Source organism: Acartia tonsa, chromosome 9 (assembly GCF_053477335.1).
Source record: "Acartia tonsa isolate MP-2025a chromosome 9, ASM5347733v1, whole genome shotgun sequence".
In the NCBI taxonomy this organism is placed as follows: Eukaryota; Metazoa; Arthropoda; class Copepoda; order Calanoida; family Acartiidae; genus Acartia; species Acartia tonsa.
Window position 1 is genome coordinate 36,590,161 of NC_137268.1, and position 19,837 is coordinate 36,609,997.

Genomic DNA, 19,837 nt, shown 5'->3' on the forward strand with positions numbered 1-19,837 from the left:
GACCAACTTTTTGGTAAAAATTGACAAGGTAAATTTTTAGGCTAAGTCCAAATTTTTGGACTTTGCCAAAAAAAAAAACTTGGTAAAATTTGACCAACTTTTTGGTAAAAATTGACAAGGTAAATTTTTAGGCTAAGTCCAGATTTTTGGACTCTGCCAAAAAAAAAAACTTGGTAAAATTTGACCAACTTTTTGGTAAAAATTGACAAGGTAAATTTTTTGGCTAAGTCCAGATTTTTCCAAACAAACATCCTTCTACTTAATGATAAACATCGCAAATAAAATATAATGAGGAAATATTCAGACCTAATACTTTCCAAACAAAGCATCCTTTTACTCAGCACTATTTGCTTTCGTTATATCGAATATGAAATTAATAAAATATGATGATAATGATTTTATTTAGAATTTATTTCATATTATAACATAACAGGTCATATAGATATTATCCAGGTCAATACTGAAACTACAAAAGATTGGCATCCAAGATAACAACAGTCTACTACTGATGCCTAAATGTCGATTGATAACAGTGCCACCTGGAGAGGTAAATTGTAATGCTGCTTTTATGGAGATTAATGTACTGAAGAACAATCAGGCAAGTCTCCTACCTGGAGGTACTCTGACTATTTGGCTGGAAGTTATAAAACCTGGACCTGAAAGTGCAGTATCCTGTCTCTCTGGTGACCTGGAGAATTGTTTTGAGGATCCAGAGTTTACTGATTGTTTGATAGAAACTAGTACATCCAAATTAAAAGTGCACAAGTTTATACTTGCCTCAAGATCTCCAGTATTTAAGGTAGGTTTTTCCATTCTTACTTGTTAATTAAATTCTTGTCAATATTTTTAGGTAAATTTTTAGGCTAAGTCCAGATTTTTCCAAACAAACATCCTTCTACTTAATGATAAAAATCGCAAATAAAATATAATGATGATAATGATTTTATTTAGAATTTATTTCATATTATAACATAACAGGTCATATAGATATTATCCAGGTCAATACTGAAACTACAAAACTTACTAGTATCGTTTCTGTAAATAACATTTTTTAGAATTTTAGCTTGTGGAATGTTTGGAGCTCTCGAGTAGAACTTAATTAATAAACACCGATTGGGCGGATTGTAATCAATACGCTTTATATGTTAAAGTCAATATTTTTTAGAATTTTAGCTGTGGAATGTTAGGTGTCAACATTGTCGTCATAATAAACACTGATTGTAATCAATACGCTTTATTTAAGTTAATTTTAACTGACTAACAGAATATTCTCTGTTCAACATTGATCGTCATAATAAAACTTATTAGTATCGTTCTGTAAATTATTTGTTAATTTTAACTGACTAACATATTTTAACATATTTTCTCGGTTCAACATTGTCGTTATAATAAATATAATGAAATTTTTTGTATAATCTGTGACTGTTACATGTTGAGATGGAACTCTCGTTGTTCTCCATGGAACTGCAAAGCTCCACGTACTTCAAAACTGGTTCAACTCCAAAATCCTGAAAAAGAATATTCATTTTTAAATTAAGCAATTAAAGGATTAACAAATCAAAAAGGCCTTACAAAAAGGAAAGTTAACGGTTTTGGGAAAATTTCATGGAGAAAGTAGATACAGCTTGTGTATGTGCCTGCTTATTAGAGAAAGTTTAATTCAGTTATCAATACATAACCAGACTGAGAGAAACTAAGAATGTCTTATAACGGGAATTTGGAGTTATGGTATGAATTAAATAGTCGTATGTTAGTACTAAGAGAGAGTCTAGAGATTAGAGCCAGAACTGACAATGTCGAGATCCAGAGGGAGGTTTGTAAGAGGTTATATCAACATGGATGGATTACTACACATCTTAATCGCTGCCGTCCTTCCCCTCTGCTGCCCGCCGCTGCCCAGGCTGCCGAACTGGCAGCTGTTCTTCACGAAGTAAACATGCACGAGGATGAATGTAATGCTGTTTAGATTTTAATAATATCCTGAATGTACTGTTTCAATAATATAAAGTAGTAAAATCTAATTTTAAATAGCTACCTATCTAGTACATTATTTTTATGTATTAACTTTTGTCTAACCAGTTTAATATCTATCTAATAAATTTAATAATAGCTTAATTGTTAATATAATTTAGTATACAGTTTCATAAAGGTAGTTCGATGTGTGTCTGTGTATATTAACTTCATATTTGTTATGCTTGTATACATGGAAACTACCTTTTGGGGCCGAGGTGTTGCCGTAGTTGCGTGTAGGATTATTCCAACTATCTTTTATTACAAATAATTAAACACTTACTTTTAACGGATGAATTTCTGATGGCAACAGCTTCATGTTGGTGCTTAAGAAATGTTCCACGGTCGAATTGCGGTCAGCTTATAATCAGAGAATACACCCAGCTGTGTGCGAAGCTAAACCTGAAAAAGAATATTAATTGAAATATAATTTATATATATTTTTAATATTATTTTACATAAAACACATCTTATAATATCTTTCTATTAAGGGTATAAAACTTCGTTACGCTTAAAACAATCATAAACCTTAAAGGGCGAATATAGGTTGGATATAATATGAGCTTATTTCAAAGGTGCTATTATATAAATTATAATAAATAATTTAAAGATAATGACATATAGCTAATTGTATTAGTCTGTTTACAGCTTATAAAACCTGTCTAACTCAAGATAATATTATGTAATTAGTGTGGTTCCCTAAGAACTCAAACACTCTACCGGTATCACACAAGGCTTCGTAGCAAGGTTGAATTAAAAAGGTTTCGTTAAAGGATAGTCTTAATAACATGGCCTAAGATATCCATGTTCTTATTAAAATTATTTTAACACTTACTTCTATGTAAACCATTCACTAATTGCAGCGCCCATATATTTTCTCACGAATCTGATTCCTGGTTAAGTCTGAAAAACAATATTAATTGAAATATAATTTGTTAATATTTCTATTATTATTTATATATATTAATAGTAGAATACTTTAAATATTAAGAATAGGATAAAAAGTCGTTCTTATATCATATATCAAAAAGGTTTAAAAAATTATAAAACAAACAGTTTATCGAAGTAGCTTAAAACCATGCGTAAGGTCCTAAATTATATTGATTTTTTTATTACATTATTTAAAACTTACTACTAAGTGAGCCCTTCTTTAATTGCAGCGCCCAAATAGTTATTTCTGATGAATCAGTGTTGCTGAACCTGAAAAACAATATTCAATTTAAATATAATTTATTAATATTTCTTACATTCATATATATTAAACCCGGATTATTTAATATTAAGAATAGGATAAAAAGTGTTTCTTAGATCAAATCAAAAAGGTTTAAAAAAGGCTTAAAACAATTATCCTATTATATATATTAATATTGTTCTCTTTTACAACGAAGCTTTTTATTTATTTTAATCTATAGCTGAAACTCAAATTAAAAATAGGATGAGGCCTCGACTTTTCTCTTCCTACTTTAAGTGCCCCTAGAGGCTTCTAAGGGGCATAGCCGCTAGTAAAACTTAAACCGTTAATCGAAGGCAGCCTAAAACCGTACGCTCAAGGTCCTATATTATTAATGTTTTTATATTAAAATTATTTAAACACTTACTTTTACGCAAACCACTCTTTGATTGCAGGGTCCATATACTAACAGCCAAGACTGAAGGTGGACACGTACTTTTTTAAACATCTGACTATCATCTCTTTGATTGCAGGGTCCATATATCAACACTAACAGCCAAGACTGGTAGACATAACATCAAGTATCATGCCAGTATAGCAAGGTACTTTTTTAAACTTCTGAATATATAGCTCTCTAGGAGTTCTTAACTGACATTCATATAAATCTTGTGACATGGACCATCTCCTGTCAATCATACTTGGATATAACACGTATTTTCTCTAAGAGACTTGAACTATAACACTCATTGTTTACAATAGTTTTCAATCGGTATAGCGGCATTCATGCACATGCTCTGTACAGGTATACAACTTTATATTGAAAAATATTTCTTTTATATCCATTGCAATATATTTTTTTATATTTTATCGATGATATTTCATTTAAGTCATTGCCAAAAATATATTACATTCACATTAAAAAAAATTTACATTTATTTAACTTTCGTAACCCTGTTTTCAGATGATAAAATCAACGTGCTGGACAAAGTTGCCAAACTTTAAAAAACACCTTATGTATATAATATCATTTTAATATTTTACCGGTTAATTAATTAAAACTGCATAACTTATATAATTCATGAAATGTTATTATTCGTTGCAATTTTACGATTAAAAATATAACTGTCTTGCAAAGTGTTTTGCCACCTATTCAATCTGTATGTTGGCAACCGTAACTTTCCATCGGCGCAATAATTCAACTGGACTATATGACTACGGTGCATTTTTGTATTTTAGTAATCATTTTTAGTGAAATTACAGTGAATTAAGACGTTAATATGTATCATTCTGTTTTATAATTCAAATTTTATCATTAATTATTGAAAATTCTTTCTAAAATATTCTTCGTATTCGTTTTTTCTCCCATTTTTGGGACTCTTTTTAGCTTACGTAATATACAGGACTTTTTTAAATGTAAAATTAATAAATATATGTCTTGCACCGTAGTATAAACGGATTGTCGCAAATATAGGAGTACAATTATAAGAATGAAACTACTTTTTTGGCCCAGAGGTGCCGGAGGCACTGGCTAAAAATAACTGTTTTTAATCTTATGCTTTTAGATTTTTATATTCGTAGAAAACCATGCATATAATACGATATGCTAGTTACCTAGTTTTTTGGCGTATGAATGAGAACACCTGTTCCTATCCACCGGATTCGAATGAATACGAGCTATTTTTATTTTGTAATTTTTTATTTCTTAAATATTCTACCTTTTCAGATAGTTCTGAATAACAGGCTATTCAAGTTAATCACCTGGGTACGCGTACATCATAATAACAGGTATGGGTGTATATTAGCTGTATAAGATTTATTTTTTTTCTCCTGCTACAAAATTTGTTCTAAATAAATAGGGGGGGGGGGGGGGAAGTTTTGACACATTTGCGTAAACAGGGAGTATAGGCTTTATCTTTGGACTGAGAGTATAGGTTATTAGGGATAAAATCATTCTTATATGATGAATTTTCCCAAGTTTTAATATTTTTTGGATAGGCCTCCAGGTTCCGGAGCTCCAGGCCTTCTCCCCCCCCCCCCCTTGTTTAAGGACAAATAAAATACCGGAAAGTTAAAAAACATTAATCACACCCCTCCCAAAAATAAACAAGACAAACAAAATAATCATTCCTCAAATTAGGATGGATCCATACCAATACCACGAGCTGCATGACAGATGGGACGCCCTCATGGTTAGGATGTTGAGACTCTTCTCCAAGCTAAATATTCGAGTTCAAGAAGAATCATGTGGCATTGATGACGCTGTTGAAATAGTAAAACTCTTATACCATCACGGTTGGGTAGAGACACACTTAAAGAAGATTGAACCTATGCCCGAGAATCTCTACGAGAACGAGAGACCCCGCCTGGATGATACCGAGAGACGTGTCATTGACCATGAAGCCGACTGTGCACCTTTCCTCACCAACGTCAGCCCTTTTTTCTAAATAAAACCCAGAGTAACAAGGTAAAAACTACGAAATTATTGCAGGGGTGTATATTCTGCTCCGGGGGGGGGGGAGGGGAGGGGGAAAAAAGAAATAAGTGGATCAATGATGGAAGTTGCTTCAAATCACATGCTCTTGTTCATGGCTAGTTGTCTTTTGTAGCAGGGGAAAAAATTGTTTTTAACCAAAAAATGTTTCAGAATTCTTTGAGTTTCTTCATTAAAAAACGCTTTAGTTTTCTCATTTTTAATTCAATGTTCTTTCCTTTCAGGGAAGAGAAAGGAGAAGCTAGGAGAAGCCGAGCTCGCCGCCGGCGATTTCATCCAGCCTCCGGATATCCATGCTGAAAGCGAATTTTAATTGTAATTTGTGGCGTTATCCTCTTAGAAAATTTTGTTTGTATTATTTAACTCCCCATCCCCCCCCCCCCCCAAACTAAATTGCTGGGTTAGGTTAGGCTAGGTTAAGTTATACGGCTAGGTAGAGGCCAGGGGCCGTTTTTCTAGGGGGGGGGGGTATTTCCTAAGAGGATAACATCAATTTGTTCTTTCAGAACATTTACGTTAACCTCTCTTTGATTGCAGCGCCCATATATTTTATAATTAAGTACCCATGGTGACAGTGATCGAGCCCCACTGGTCGTGCAGATATATAATTTCCTGCATATAAACATTAATAAACATTATTTACCCCTAAAGCCGACGATTACGTATGCACGTGTACAGTTTTTTAAGCTTCTGGCTATAGCTCTCTAGGAGATCTTAATTGATATGTTTTATTTTTTGTTTTTGTTTTTTGATATTTTTGTTATGTTGTTTTTTATTATTTATTATTATTTATTTTATAGCAAATTAACAAATTTTCTGGGTTCAACATTGTTGTTATAATAAAACTCCATGCAACTGCAGAATTCTGCAAAAGTCACGACCAGTGGGGCTCGATTATATATGCGTTCGTCGGCTTTTCAGGGAAGGCAGGAAATTTATATAGGTATTATCCAGGTCAGGACTGGAACAAACAAAATTTTATGTATATATTGTATATAGTTATTTTTTTCAAAGTAAAAAAATGTCAGACCAACGCTGGATGACGTATGTATAATTGGATCACAATTTTGATAGGTAAGTTTAATTAATTTTATACACAATCAAAGAATAAATAAGGGTATTTTCTTGTTTGTAACTCTAACTCTTTATTTTGTGAGTTCCTTTGACATTTAATTTTGGTTTCAAAAAGTGTCACTCCCCCCCCCCCCCCCTTTTTTACTTTCTCCTTCTTTCGTTATATGTAAACAAGTAATAACCTTATTATTATAACCAGGGGTGTATATTCTGCACAAGATTTATTTTTTTTCCCCTGCTACAAATTTTTTTATTTTTTTTCCCCCCCTAGATTTTTCTGAAAAAGTAGGGGGGGAAATAGAAAAATATTTAAAGAACTCTATACTTCATTTATTTTATCCCTCCTACCACACATTTCTTTATTTTTTTTTCACCAAGGAGGGGGGGGGGGGGGGGAAATGGAAAAAATGTTTTAAGTTTTCTTAATTTTTACATTTTTTTTTCCTCCAACCACTTATTTTTTATTTCCACCCCCCCCCCCCCCTGAGCAGGGGATCCCATGCAGAATATACATCCCTGATTATAACATATACTTCTTATTTCAGGAGTTACCTATACACCCCTGTTAGACGTTATTGCAATGGGAGACAATTTGATTGGTACACTCTCTAAAGCTCTACTGAAGCGTATAAGAAGTGGAGATAAGAGGAAAAATGTACAGGTGACTTTTTACAACTAATTATTTCTACATATTTAAGATGAGACCTTACTTTTCATTACTGTACTTAAAGTATAATCTATGCTCGACTTTAATTTCTATTTTTCACTTGCAGTCAGCGCACTATAAACATGCTTGCTCTTACACCAGTATAGTCATATGTACTGTAATCAATTGACACGTGTAGCTTGCCCAAATAACGATCCATAACAACTCCCCTATATTATTTTAAATAAGTAATTCACTAATTATGTAATCTTTTTCCAGTTGCAGCATAAACTGAGGTCCATAAGAAAACTCTTCTGTACTGCAACGAGAACCAGAAAATGGCGCAAGAAACCTCCACAAAGTGAAGACAGTCAGCCATTACTAGAAGAAGAACAGCAGGAGGATTTGATGGATGTGGAATATGAGAACGAAACTGCATCGTCAAAAGGTAACCTACAATATCTGTAATATAAAGTAGAACGATGTCGGTCTGTCTGTTTGTTGTTTGTTTGTCCAAATTCCCACAAACATTGTCTCCCAATTTTTGTTTTTTATTTTCCTTTCAATCTAAATTTCAAACAATTGGTTTGATCAAACGTTAGTTAAGTTTGTCTCAAGATATCCTTGTTCCAGGGGTGTATATTCTACATGGGATCCCTTAACCTAACCCACCTTCACCCACTCTCTACATTTATCTACTTTTTCTGGAATTTTTAATTTTTTAACTTTCTAATTTGACTAGTTTTTCTTTACGGCATTATCCTTATACTAAAGTAACAGGATGTCTGTGTGTCTGTTCAAAAGGATCTTGCTAACCGCTGAACCGATTGGGTTCTCCTTTACAGGGTACCTTCACATAGGTCCCGGGAAGGTTTATAACTATAAAACACCATGTTTAACATCGTATTTTTTTAGGTAAAGTTTGTACAGGCTGCAATACCAACTTCACAAAGGAAACCGAAAGTATATGTTATCAATGCTACGCAAACCAAGTTTTGGAGCGATTAAATAACAATCCTGAAGAAACAAACTACATTAATATTGTTGTAGACAATATTAACAACAATAATACCAACGATAATAATGATGCAGACAATGACAGCATTCAAGATGCCGAGGACTGGGAACACGTCGAATTGTTTGATATACCTGAAGATGATTTTGACCCAGATGATGACGATGACCCTGATGACGAACCTGATGGCGAACCTGATGGCGAACCTGATGGCGATCATGACGGGGATCCCTTCAAACATCTTACAGAACTTGAGAAAGAAATTGTTAATGATTTCAGAAGCGTTTGTGTTCTAGACAACCCCATCTCTCACAACAAAGTTAGAATCATCCTGGCAATTCTGAAACGCTCGTGTATTTTCAAATTTCCGTCATATAATACATTATTCAAACCCAAATACAAAGTTGAAATCAAAGAAAACAAATATAATCCTACAAATGCTCCTGGTTCACTGATTGAGTGCAGGTATGTTTATATACGATTTAGAAAGCGTAGCATTTCTATAATCATTACCAGAATTTCCGTACGTCCATTTTAAACATGTCGATTTTTCTCCTTTTTTAACAACAAACTTTCAAGTGTTCTAATTATCAGTTTGATCATTCTTTGGTATATTGCTTCCTGCGACAACTTGAGAACAATATTATAAGCTATTATTAGTTAAAAATATATTTCTTTTTCCAGATTCCCTACCTATGAGATCCTCCAAGACGCCATCACAGACTTTAAACGGTTGAATGGACAACAGGCCGTTGATGATCATATAACTTTTGACATCTCGGGCGACGGAGTGAAAGCAGCTCAGGGATCTCATATCTCCTATTATACTGTCTGGATTAGGTAAGTAATTAATATATTGTGGATTTGAAAGGGTTGGGTTGGGATAAAGTTCTTTTCATATACAGCATGACCCTCGAAAAAATATTTTTTAGGAATGGCACCCTATATTTCAAAGGATATCGAAATATTTGTTTTACATCAATTGACAGCCCAGATTTTTAAAGCCAAAGTTTAGGAAACCATTCAATAAAGAAATAAAAAAGAAAACTAAGTTTACAATTGATACTTTTTTCTATTGCATACATATATAAAAATCTGTCTTACTGTATACCAGGACTTAATTAATACCATAAGTAAACCTAGTTTTTACCACTTTTACGGTAAAATTTTACCAGCCTTTACGTTTTATAAATCAGTAACTACAATTTTAATTCTAAGTTATTAAATGCTATTATTATTAATTCTTCTTTATTATTTCAGGTTATTCTTCAACAAGGATTTCAGTGTTATATTGCCAGTCAGCATATTTGAGAAGACGAGGAGGCGTCCCTACAGTTACAACTTTCTGGATAATGTTACCCGATTCATCAACAAACTAATTCAAGAAGGATTACCTGGACATACCTTTCAATGTAGAACCATCATCCACGATGCCGTTGCGAGAGCCGATGTATTCGGCATTCTTGGCCATGGATCAAAAAATGGATGCCCACACTGTGACCTTCCAGGGATGGCTTTTTCACAGACTTATCTCCGTCAAAAGAACTTGGTATTGTTCGAATCAATGAATGTATTTTACCCCAGTGACAGTCAAAATATGGGTACGCCGAGGTCTGACGAGAAATTCCGCAAGTTAGAGGAAAATAATCAGAACATGAAAACCAGTTTTTCTGAGCTTGACCCGAGCTTGGATTTAATACAAGATACCCCCAGTGATCCGATGCACGCGTTGCACCTGGGCTATGTAAAGAAAGTGATGACGTACCTGAAGAAAGGACGTAATAGTTATCCAGAGTTGGAAGAAGAAGACTTAGTTCAAATGGAGAGAATTACAGGGATGTACTGCATTTGACTAAAGAAATGACGCGTAAAATAGGTGTTTTCTTCGCGCATTTCTCGGCACTGCGATAAAATTCTGCATTTTTAGATTTATGTCTATTACACATTATTTGTACGCCTTGTTATGCCGCTTAAAAGAGTGTTAGTTTGAAAAGTTTAAAGAACTTAAATTTTGAAAATTTTCTCCTTATCACCCATATTTTACCATGAACTGCAGTAACTCCAATTATAGATGAAATCAACGATCAATTGAAGCTTGTTGGCGATTTTGATCGCGTTCCCCGTACGTCCATCATGCGCCTGACAGAGAAGAAGCTAGCCCTCAATTTGAAAAGTTCTGAATTCAAAGTACTGGGCTTTTACCATATGATATTTTATGCAGAGGTAGGTTTTTACCATATTATAATCTTTTTAGAATTTAAAGCTTATTTCAGTTTCATTATATTGTATAGCAATAACATTCTTTTTAAATTTGCGCACGTGTGCTATATTATATATATATTTCTATTGAGGAGGGTGGACTTCCAATAAGTATATAGGGCGAAGCCCCTAGAGGCTAGGGGCGAAAGAGCTAGTTTTCCCTTAAATTATTACAATGTTTTTTTTTCCAGTTGGCAAATCTTAAAGATGAACAACGTCTGATATGCAAGTTTTTATTCCACATATTGCGCTGTCTCGAAGAGCATATAACAACTGAACGTGTGGCTGAGCTCAAGACCATGATAATGGTCCTGAACTCAAAATTGGCGGAGATGTACGGCGAATCGTGCTTGAGTTACAATACTCACATGCTTTACCATATGCCGGAACATGTCCGCCGGTTTGGACCATCCATGGCGTTCAGTTGTTATGCTTTCGAAAGTGCCAATCATGTGATTGCAACTTACATCCGAGGATATAATTTTGGCCTTAAAGAGGTTTCAAACAGGTAATACTATTTTTTTTTAGTTGAGTTCCTTTGACTTTTAGTTTTGGTTTCAAGAAGTGTCACTTCTCCCCCCCCCCCACTCTTTACAAATTTTAATGTAATTTTTAAAAATGTAACATAACTTTCTTTCCGTGTATTGCTGATCAAACACTTAAGCTATAACGATTTCACCAGCAACATACCTTTCCGTTTAACAGCCATTAATGACATAAATGACATATTTAGATTGTTGATATTTCACACAGTGAAACCGTACATAAATGAAAAGCTGGCTGTCAGGGGAAAAAGGAATGCCAACAAACGAAAGTTCGAAAGAAATCAATTCTATACAGACTGCCAAGACCTCTACTTTGTCCCAGACTGCCGTCGTGATAAAACAGTATGGTTGGTCCACAAAGTGAGGACATTTTTTCCGGCATACACCTTTCCTGAAGATTCCAGAATAATAGGTAGGGGTGTATATTTTGCACATGATTAATTGTTGTATAGAAATATTTCATGAACTATACATTTCATCTAATTCCTTTTTAACCTACCACAATTTATTTGTAATTCTTTATCATGCCAGGAGGAGAGTGTGGTAAAGGGGGGAGGGGGGGTCTAGGAAATATGAATTAAGTTTTATGGTTTTAAACACTGAAAATATACACCCCTGGTATTAGGAGTAGGCAAGACTGACGATCCCGAAGACTATAGCCATCCTCCAACAGAACTAGCCTCCAACCTACTGAAGTACAGAGTAGCACATATCTCCGTACACCTGTTGCATCAAGATGTCTCCATCGTAATTCCTATCGGAATTTAATTTTGTACATTGAAAGCAGAGAAAGGGGGGGGGGGGGAAATGACACTTTTTGAAACCAAAACTAAAAGTTCCATATTGTACCCTTATAAAACAACTGCCATGCAAAATTACAGATCTGTAACTGTTTCTTTAGTTCAGTTCCTTTGACTTTTAGTTTTGGTTTCAAAAAGTGTCACTTCCCCCCCCCCCCCCCCCCCCTTTTGTTATAATATGTATGTAAAATGTTGTAAAATTCAACTGAAGGCCCTTCCCTCTTTATTTGGAATTTATGTGAAATGTACTTTAAAATATTTTTTCATTAAAATTATTTTTTATAGCTAATTTTAAAAAAGGCATTTCAACTAAATTTAGCAAAACCCTACCTTTTTGGCCATCGATGGGTATGAAGTTAAAGTGTTATAAGTCTAGTCTGTAATTTGAAAGAGTACATGTTTGCAATTTAATTTAATTTTACATAAAATTTTAATTTCTGTCTACACATTTCAGATTTAAAACTATGCAAATTGCCCATGCCAACGACCTGGATCCAACAGCGTAACTTCGACTGGCAATTGATCAAGCTAGATCCCAAAATGACGAGGACTGGAAAGAGTGCTAGTTCTGTAAAGGTAAAAATTATATTTAAGGCCTAATTTACTATTGTACAAATTGCTGCTACCCTTCGCTCTTAAAACTTATAAATTCGCATGTTACCGGATCGAAAGGAAAACCTTATCGGTTCATGCTTAACAGACCACAAAAGATTATTGACCAAGTATAATTATTTATTAATTTTCCACAGTGTGTTTAACATTTGATATTAGTAATTAAAATTCTAGGGGCGTAGCCACTGCTATCTAATATCTTTTTATGCATTGTAAATACAACAATTATTTCTTGTTTTAGAACAACAAGCCTACTGGAGGTGGCAAACCTAATTTAAGTGCCAGAGGTGGAAGTGCCAAAGCTCCAAGTGCCAAAACTGGAAGCAACAAATCTACTGGAGGTGGCAAAGGTACAACAGCAAAGGTAGGATTTTAAGTTTTATTGTTATCGGTTTTTGGTTTGTTGGTGTTTTGTTGTTAAACTAAACTTACTAACATGATGTCTGTTTGTGGGTTTGTACCAACAAATCTCGTTAACCGTTGAACAAATTGGGTCCCTCTAACCATATAACTTAACCTAGCCTAACCTAACACAGTCATTTTGTCGGGAGAGGGGGGGGGGGAGGGTAAAGTTTTAAAAAATAGAAGAAAAAAATTAGGATAATGCCGGTGTTGTTTAAAACTATAATCCTCGGTAAGTAATGCTTTACAATAATTATCTATATTATTTTTAGAACACAACTAGAACCCCAACATCTCCAATGAGGCCAATAAATATTACCCCACCTCCATCTCCACGGGCACGGCACCACTCCGCGAGTCAACGGACCGCGAGAGTTGTAGTTCCTCCTGCAACATCATCACGATCCCAGTCCCAGTCATCACGACCCCAGGGATCATCTGGCCCTTCTGGTGAGATGGAAGAAAGCGAGGTATTATTTTTATTTCATTTTGTCATCCAGAGGATACAAATTACAATTATTTAGGATATATATCGACTTAGCCTGGAAAAAATAACTTGTAAGATTTGACTAAATTTTTGGTAAACATTGACCAATAAAAATTTACCTTGTAAATTTTTACAAACAAGTTGGTCAAATTTTACCAAGTTGATTTTTTGGTCAAAGTCCAAAAATCTGAACTTAGCCTAAAAATTTACCTTGTCAATTTTTACCAAAAAGTTGGTCAAATTTTACCAAGTTTTTTTGTTTGTCAAAGTCCAAAAATGATGGAAGATGCTTAGGATCACTTGCTCTTGTTTGTGGATAGTCTTCTTTTCTACCACATAGTTTTTAAAATACCAAGACTTGAAAATATGTGGTTTAATATGTTTCATTTTAAGGATTTGTTCACCGGGGCCGTTATGAACCAAATTCAGAACCAATTTCAGCAGCTACGTACTTTCTTGACCTCACAAATGAAAAATCAATTAGAGCCCATTAATGCGTCCATCAGAAACTTGGTAAACAAAACGTCCACAAACCATGAGTTAGTGAAGAATGAAATCAAAGACCTGCAAGACAGTGTATCAAGAGATATGGCTGAAAATACTAAAACCCTGAAAACAGAAATGAAGAAAACCGGCCAAATTGTGGAAACCTTGGTGACTGATCTAAGAAGACTGACCAATGTGGATGAGCTTGATGAGGAGGAGGCGAATAAAGGGCCTAGTGAGAATCAGGATGATGTCGTGGACCAGATTTTCTCACCAGATTTTTACAGAGAAAGAATAAAGAACCATGACCCCTTGGAAAAAGATGGTTATATGAGAAGAGAAGAAATTATCTTTTTCATCCAAAATTTCGAAGACTCACTGAAAGTGGATATAGGCTGGCAAACCTTACTGAAAGTATGCCGCGACATCATAACCTTCCTGTATGTCGTGTTCGAGCAGTTCACCTTTGACGCCCGCATCACAGCTGCCTTTTGGACTGCTCCGGAAGTTATTGATGACGAAACTGGTAAGTAAATATTATTTTGTAAATTTGACATGATGAGAAAACGTTTAAAACAGGGAGAAGGGAGGTGGGGGCAAGGGAAATAAACCGAATAAAAGGGGCATTCCTATTCTTGCTAGCAGGTGACCATGTACAATAATCTTTTTATATATATATTTTATTTGTGAAAATAAATCTTGTGCAGAATATACACCCCTGGTACAATAATAAACATGTACCTATGCAGAGTTAATTGAAAATTTCATTATTATTTCAGTGGATCGTTTCTTGGATCATTGTAAGTTAGTGCTTAACGAGACGTACCTAGATGAAGCTATCCCACCAAATTTGTGGAGAACAGGAACCTATGTGTCTTCAAGCGACCTTTTTCTAGTGAGGAACCACATACAAGCTTGTAGGTAATTCAATTATTTATCGCATCTATTCCGCGTCTATTAAATGTGAAAGTGGTAGTTTTACAAAATGCATTTCAATGTTCTTTAGTTAAAAAAGTAGTTTCACGAAATGTTAACTGCATATTGTATTCTTGTTAAATTGTTAAACTACATTTCTATGGCATATGTTTCAAAGAATTTCAATTTTGTACCATGTATTTTTTTATGTGGCAAGACTTTTAGTTCATCTTTTCTTGATATATGTTATATGTTATATATTGAGACTGTTTTGATATAAACCCTTTTTTTATCTAGGTTCTTGCGCAATTTCGAACACACTTTTAAAGAGGACGCGACTGGTTTTTGTGAAAATAAGAAGAGGGCCCAAGATTATATGCTTGCTAATGAGGATCCTGTCTGCTGGAGGCTATTTCGAGGGCTGGTAACGCGAAAACAAGAACGCGCATTGTCAACCCCAAACTACACGTATGAACAGGTTTTTGAAATCAAGCCAAGGAAGGAGACAAGCAATAAGAAAGGCAAGAAAGACAAGAAAGACAAGAAAGACAAGAAAGACAAGAAGGAAAAGGCACAGAAACGATCAGCCTTACAGATGTGTGAATTTTATCTGGCCCCTGCAGAGATACAAAGAATTAAGCGGCGTATTAAACCGAAGACAATCACAACTTCAACACCAGGTGTTACAGCCGAAGACAGGAAATTTTACCACATGTTAGGTGCCCACTCAATGGGTTGCTTACCCCACGAAGTTCAAGGAAAGAACCCGATTTACTTGAGAATAAACAATGACAGGTCGAGAAATTCATTTCAGATCAAAGATTATGCAGACATGGCAAAGAACCCCAAGCAATTTTTCAAGACAGTCCATAGTAATAAGAAGGTTATACAAAGAGCTGTAATGTATTATTCGTACGCCACAACCAATTTGAAACCAGAAATGAGTGAAGAACAGACAAAGATTCACAATGCCAGTGAGAAAGCAACTAGAATTTCAAGAAATAGAAAGATGAATGCTGCTGATGAATCCACTGCTGATGATTGCACTGCTGATGATTCCACTGCTGATGATTCCACTGCTGATGTATCCACTGATGGTGAAGACAATGAGGGGGGAGGCAATGCTGTTGAAGACAATGAAGCTGAAGGCAATGCTGTTGAAGAAAATGGTATGGAAAACATTGCTGATGAAGAAAGCAACAATGGTGAGGAGCTTGTAATTGATGACGGAGCCGACGACGTTGAAATGAATTCAAATGATGATCAGATTGGGAATGACTTACCCGCGGAGAATCCAGCAGTAACTCCAGAACCAGTAAAGCACCCAGTAAAGCCACGTAGGTTATATGAAGATCCAATTGTCAACAGCCAGTCCAATAATAAACCCAAAGTAAATGTATTTAAAAACATCACAAGCTCCAAAAGGAAGAAGCATGGAAAGGGCTCGAAAAAGTCGAAGAAGATAATTATTTCTGAAACAGACGATGAGGGCCAAAATGTGGGAAATCTTGATGATACAGTCCCAATGCAAGATGATGAACAACCACCAAACTTTCCACCACTGCAAAGACAGAAAGAATTTTATGGACGAAATAATTCAATCACAGGTACATATTTGTTGAACATTAATTATTATTTATAAGTTTTATCTTTCCTCGTATTGTGTATATACTGCACAAGATTTTTTTTCCTCTGCTACTAATTTTTTTTAAATTTTTCTTCCCCCCCCCCTAGTTTTTTTTCACCAAGTAGGGGGAAAATTGAAAAATATTTAAAGAACTCTATGATTTATTTATTCTATCCCTCCTACAACACATTTCCTTTTAAAATTTTTTTTTCAACCAAGTAGGGGGGGTGGGGGGGTGGAAAAATGTTTTCAGTACTTGCTTTTTGTTTGGAAACGTATAAAATTAATGTATAAATTAATTATTTACAGGCAACAGTAACGAGAGACAGGTGACTGGAAAGGCAACAAGTGTCGTGGAGGAAAGCAGCAGTGATGAGAATGATGAGGATGCCGAAGGTATTGTTATTTATAGTTTGAAAAACGTAGGAACTGTATCACCTAAATTTAAGTTTATTAATATTTTAGTTGAGAAGTAGTCTTAGATAAAAACCCTGTGGATTAATTTTGTTTTAAGGGAAACTTCGTACAGGCCCTGACAGGGTTTTAGGCTAAAATTTGTATGGGCGCAGCCGCTATCTATAATACTAAGTAGCTTAATGTCTGTCCGGCCGTCAGAAGCTTAAGATCTCAGTAACCACTGAATCGATCGAGGTTACGGTAAAATTTTACCACCTTTTAAATCGTATAGGCTGGTAAAATTTTACCATAAAAGTGGTAAAAACTAGGTTTTTTATGGTATTAATTGTATCCTGGAGATCGGATTCTACTCTTCTGTGTATTGGTCCTGCGGTGATTTTAAGCTATTTCCTTGGAGGGGGGGGGGGGGGGGGGGGGTAACATTTATACTATTTGAAATAATGACTATAATAATTATTTAGATGATGTGGCGATCATTCCAAAGAACCGGGAGCGAAGGCAAACCGCATTGGAAGCCGAAGCAAAAACCAAGAAAAGTTTACAGCTGGACAATGAACCATCATTCGAGGTGGATAACGAAGATGACGGAAACCAGAGTGACGAAATTGTGGAGGTTGAGGACAATGAGGGCAAGAATGACGGCAATGCAAGTAAGGAAATTCGGATACATCCATGTGGAATAATATTACCCAAACTTGCCATTATAATTCACAACCACACGGGTCATTATGAGGTTGTTGCAGTAGGCTCAAATGTTTCTATATACAACCAAATGGAAATTTTAGAACTCATCAACATTGACGGTAAGTTACAGGTCTTAATGTAATAAATGGGGGGGGGGGGGTGGGCGAAAGTGACACTTTTTTGGGGCTTTTATTGGCGGTCCTCGGCGGTGGCGACGCCGTTTCTTCACAGTTCCATATTGTACCCCTATAAAGCAATTGCCAATGCAAAATTCCCCCTTTTATCTTTGATTGGCATATTAATATAGGGTAAAAAATATTGCTTGTTTTCATTTGAATCTGATTAATAGTAACTAATGTTCATATAGGTATGGAAATAATATTGAAGCTACAATTATGTACATTTGCTTTAACATTTTTTATTTCTTTGTAGGAGAAAAAGCAAAGTGGAAAAAAGATGGAGAAGAAGGTGAATTACTTTCTGACATCAAAGAAGAAGCACCAGAGAGTGATGAGACAGATGAAGGTCATCAATCAGACCCAGACACTGGAACTGGCAGTAGTAGTAGTAGTGAAGAAGAAGAAGAACAACGCAAGCCAAAAGCAAAAGTGGCCCAAAAGCCAAAGCCTACCAAAGAAGTTCCTAAACGTCCCAGAAAACAAACAACATTTCCATCAACGAATCAAATTAATGCGGTGTTGTACAGAAACCAGAGCAGAGCAAGCACGAGCACAGCACAAATTAATTCAAGCCGGGAATATGCTGAAAGCGCAGGCACATCAAATCCTGATGAAGACGTAAACACAGAACCAGGTTGTAGTTATAGTCCAGAGCCAGGTTGTAGTAATAGTCAACTCAGTGAGCAACCTAACCAAATTAAGCTGCAGCAAATGTTGAACAGAACAAATACACATTTGCCCGATTTCGGCCAGCGTGGTGAGGCTCGGACAAGAAGAGATGCCAACAAACGAGTAAAGGACAACATGAAGAAGCAAAGATTGTGGGAACAGGGACACAGGCCTGAAGATGATGAGTTAGAGAAGAAGAAAAGATCAACCTCCAGACCACCACAGAGAGCAAGTTCTCAACAATGTTCTCAAAACATAAACAATTACGGTATCTTTGGCAGCTACATTACAGCTGATTCGGGAAAGGGGTGTATATTCTGCACAAGAAATATTGTTTGTCCACGGCTAAAAATTTTTAAAATTTACAAATGTTTTCAGTTTTCTTAATTATTACCTTTTTTTCTTACCTCCATCTATTTATATTTAATGAAATCTAATATACATCCCTGAGCATTCTTGGAAAACATATTACACATCCGAACCATGTAGAATATACATCCCTGGCAGAATGGAGACAAGTATTATCCGTCGGAACCTTCGTCTGAAAACGAAGAACAAGACGAAGAACAAGACGAAGAACAAGACGAAGAACAAGACGAAGACCTGATTATAGGTCGCAGTCAATCCCAATAATTCCAGGACTTTACGTATATATATATTTATATGTAATTTTTTTTGATGTCATAAGTTTCATCTTCAATTTTTTTTTATAATATCTAGAAAGGAGTCTTTTCCCAAAATGCATTTGAAGTTAATTTAGTGAACCGTATATTTGAACCTGTTTAAATGTGTTTAAACTCTATTTATATGGCATAAATTTGAAGAAAGTTAAATTTTCTACCACGTACTTTTACCATCTTAACAAAGAAAAATATGCAATTCACAAAATTAAGTTCAAATGCATTTTGTGAAACTACCCCTTTCCACCAATTAAGTTTAATGAGCTTAAAGTTAAGAGCTTAAACTGAAAATTTTTTGTTGTATAATCTGTCGCATTTTTTGTAATTCAGTATATAGCAGTTGTAGTTTACCCCCTAAACTAAGGAAAAAAGTATTCAGAACTAGCTTTTGTTAATTTTATATATTTGTTTAATTTTGTATAAAAATATTATATATATGACAGTTATCGTAGGGAATGTTTTAATTAATACGGTGGTAGATTTCCATGGTAAAATGCGTAATGTTTATGTGCTGTATTAAAAAAGAGAACGTTTCAAATTTGTATAAACTTTTTGTAAATGTTAAATTTGTCTATATACTTGTTTACAATATAAGATATACCAATATGTGATCTTGCTGGCCACCCTATTATATTAAAATTCCCTACGTCAGTTTTTTGGACATTTAT

At 34.9% G+C, this 19,837-nt stretch overlaps 5 protein-coding genes and 1 long non-coding RNA gene across 6 annotated transcripts in view; all 6 read left to right on the top strand.

Annotated features, from left to right (window-relative positions):
- Nucleotides 1-19,837, top strand: part of LOC145328850 (glycine receptor subunit alpha-2-like) — a 316,261-nt gene that overhangs the window by 270,485 nt on the left and 25,939 nt on the right. The gene's annotated exons all lie outside the window — the stretch shown is intronic.
- Nucleotides 3,706-10,259, top strand: LOC145328349 (uncharacterized). The gene is made up of 9 exons (XM_080171978.1): nt 3,706-3,783; nt 4,905-4,966; nt 5,319-5,645; nt 5,897-6,746; nt 7,292-7,407; nt 7,672-7,840; nt 8,308-8,872; nt 9,092-9,247; nt 9,668-10,259. The coding sequence occupies exons 4-9, from the start codon at nt 6,719-6,721 to the stop codon at nt 10,257-10,259; spliced, it is 1,626 nt and encodes a 541-aa protein (XP_080028104.1). The 5' UTR covers nt 3,706-3,783; nt 4,905-4,966; nt 5,319-5,645; nt 5,897-6,718.
- Nucleotides 10,458-12,143, top strand: LOC145328847 (uncharacterized). The gene is made up of 4 exons (XM_080172755.1): nt 10,458-10,630; nt 10,858-11,174; nt 11,400-11,623; nt 11,837-12,143. The coding sequence occupies exons 1-4, from the start codon at nt 10,541-10,543 to the stop codon at nt 11,977-11,979; spliced, it is 774 nt and encodes a 257-aa protein (XP_080028881.1). The 5' UTR covers nt 10,458-10,540; the 3' UTR covers nt 11,980-12,143.
- Nucleotides 12,470-12,999, top strand: LOC145328848 (uncharacterized). Its single transcript, XR_013882659.1, has 2 exons — nt 12,470-12,587; nt 12,865-12,999. It is a non-coding gene; the product is annotated as an uncharacterized LOC145328848 (long non-coding RNA).
- LOC145328350 (uncharacterized) lies at nt 12,473-14,923 on the top strand. The gene is made up of 3 exons (XM_080171979.1): nt 12,473-13,495; nt 13,906-14,524; nt 14,778-14,923. Exons 1-3 carry the CDS (start codon nt 13,325-13,327, stop codon nt 14,921-14,923), a joined length of 936 nt encoding a protein of 311 aa, XP_080028105.1. The 5' UTR covers nt 12,473-13,324.
- On the top strand, nt 14,260-19,823 carry LOC145328352 (uncharacterized). Its single transcript, XM_080171981.1, has 5 exons — nt 14,260-14,919; nt 15,211-16,520; nt 16,850-16,936; nt 17,419-17,760; nt 18,074-19,823. The coding sequence occupies exons 2-5, from the start codon at nt 15,290-15,292 to the stop codon at nt 18,874-18,876; spliced, it is 2,463 nt and encodes an 820-aa protein (XP_080028107.1). The 5' UTR covers nt 14,260-14,919; nt 15,211-15,289; the 3' UTR covers nt 18,877-19,823.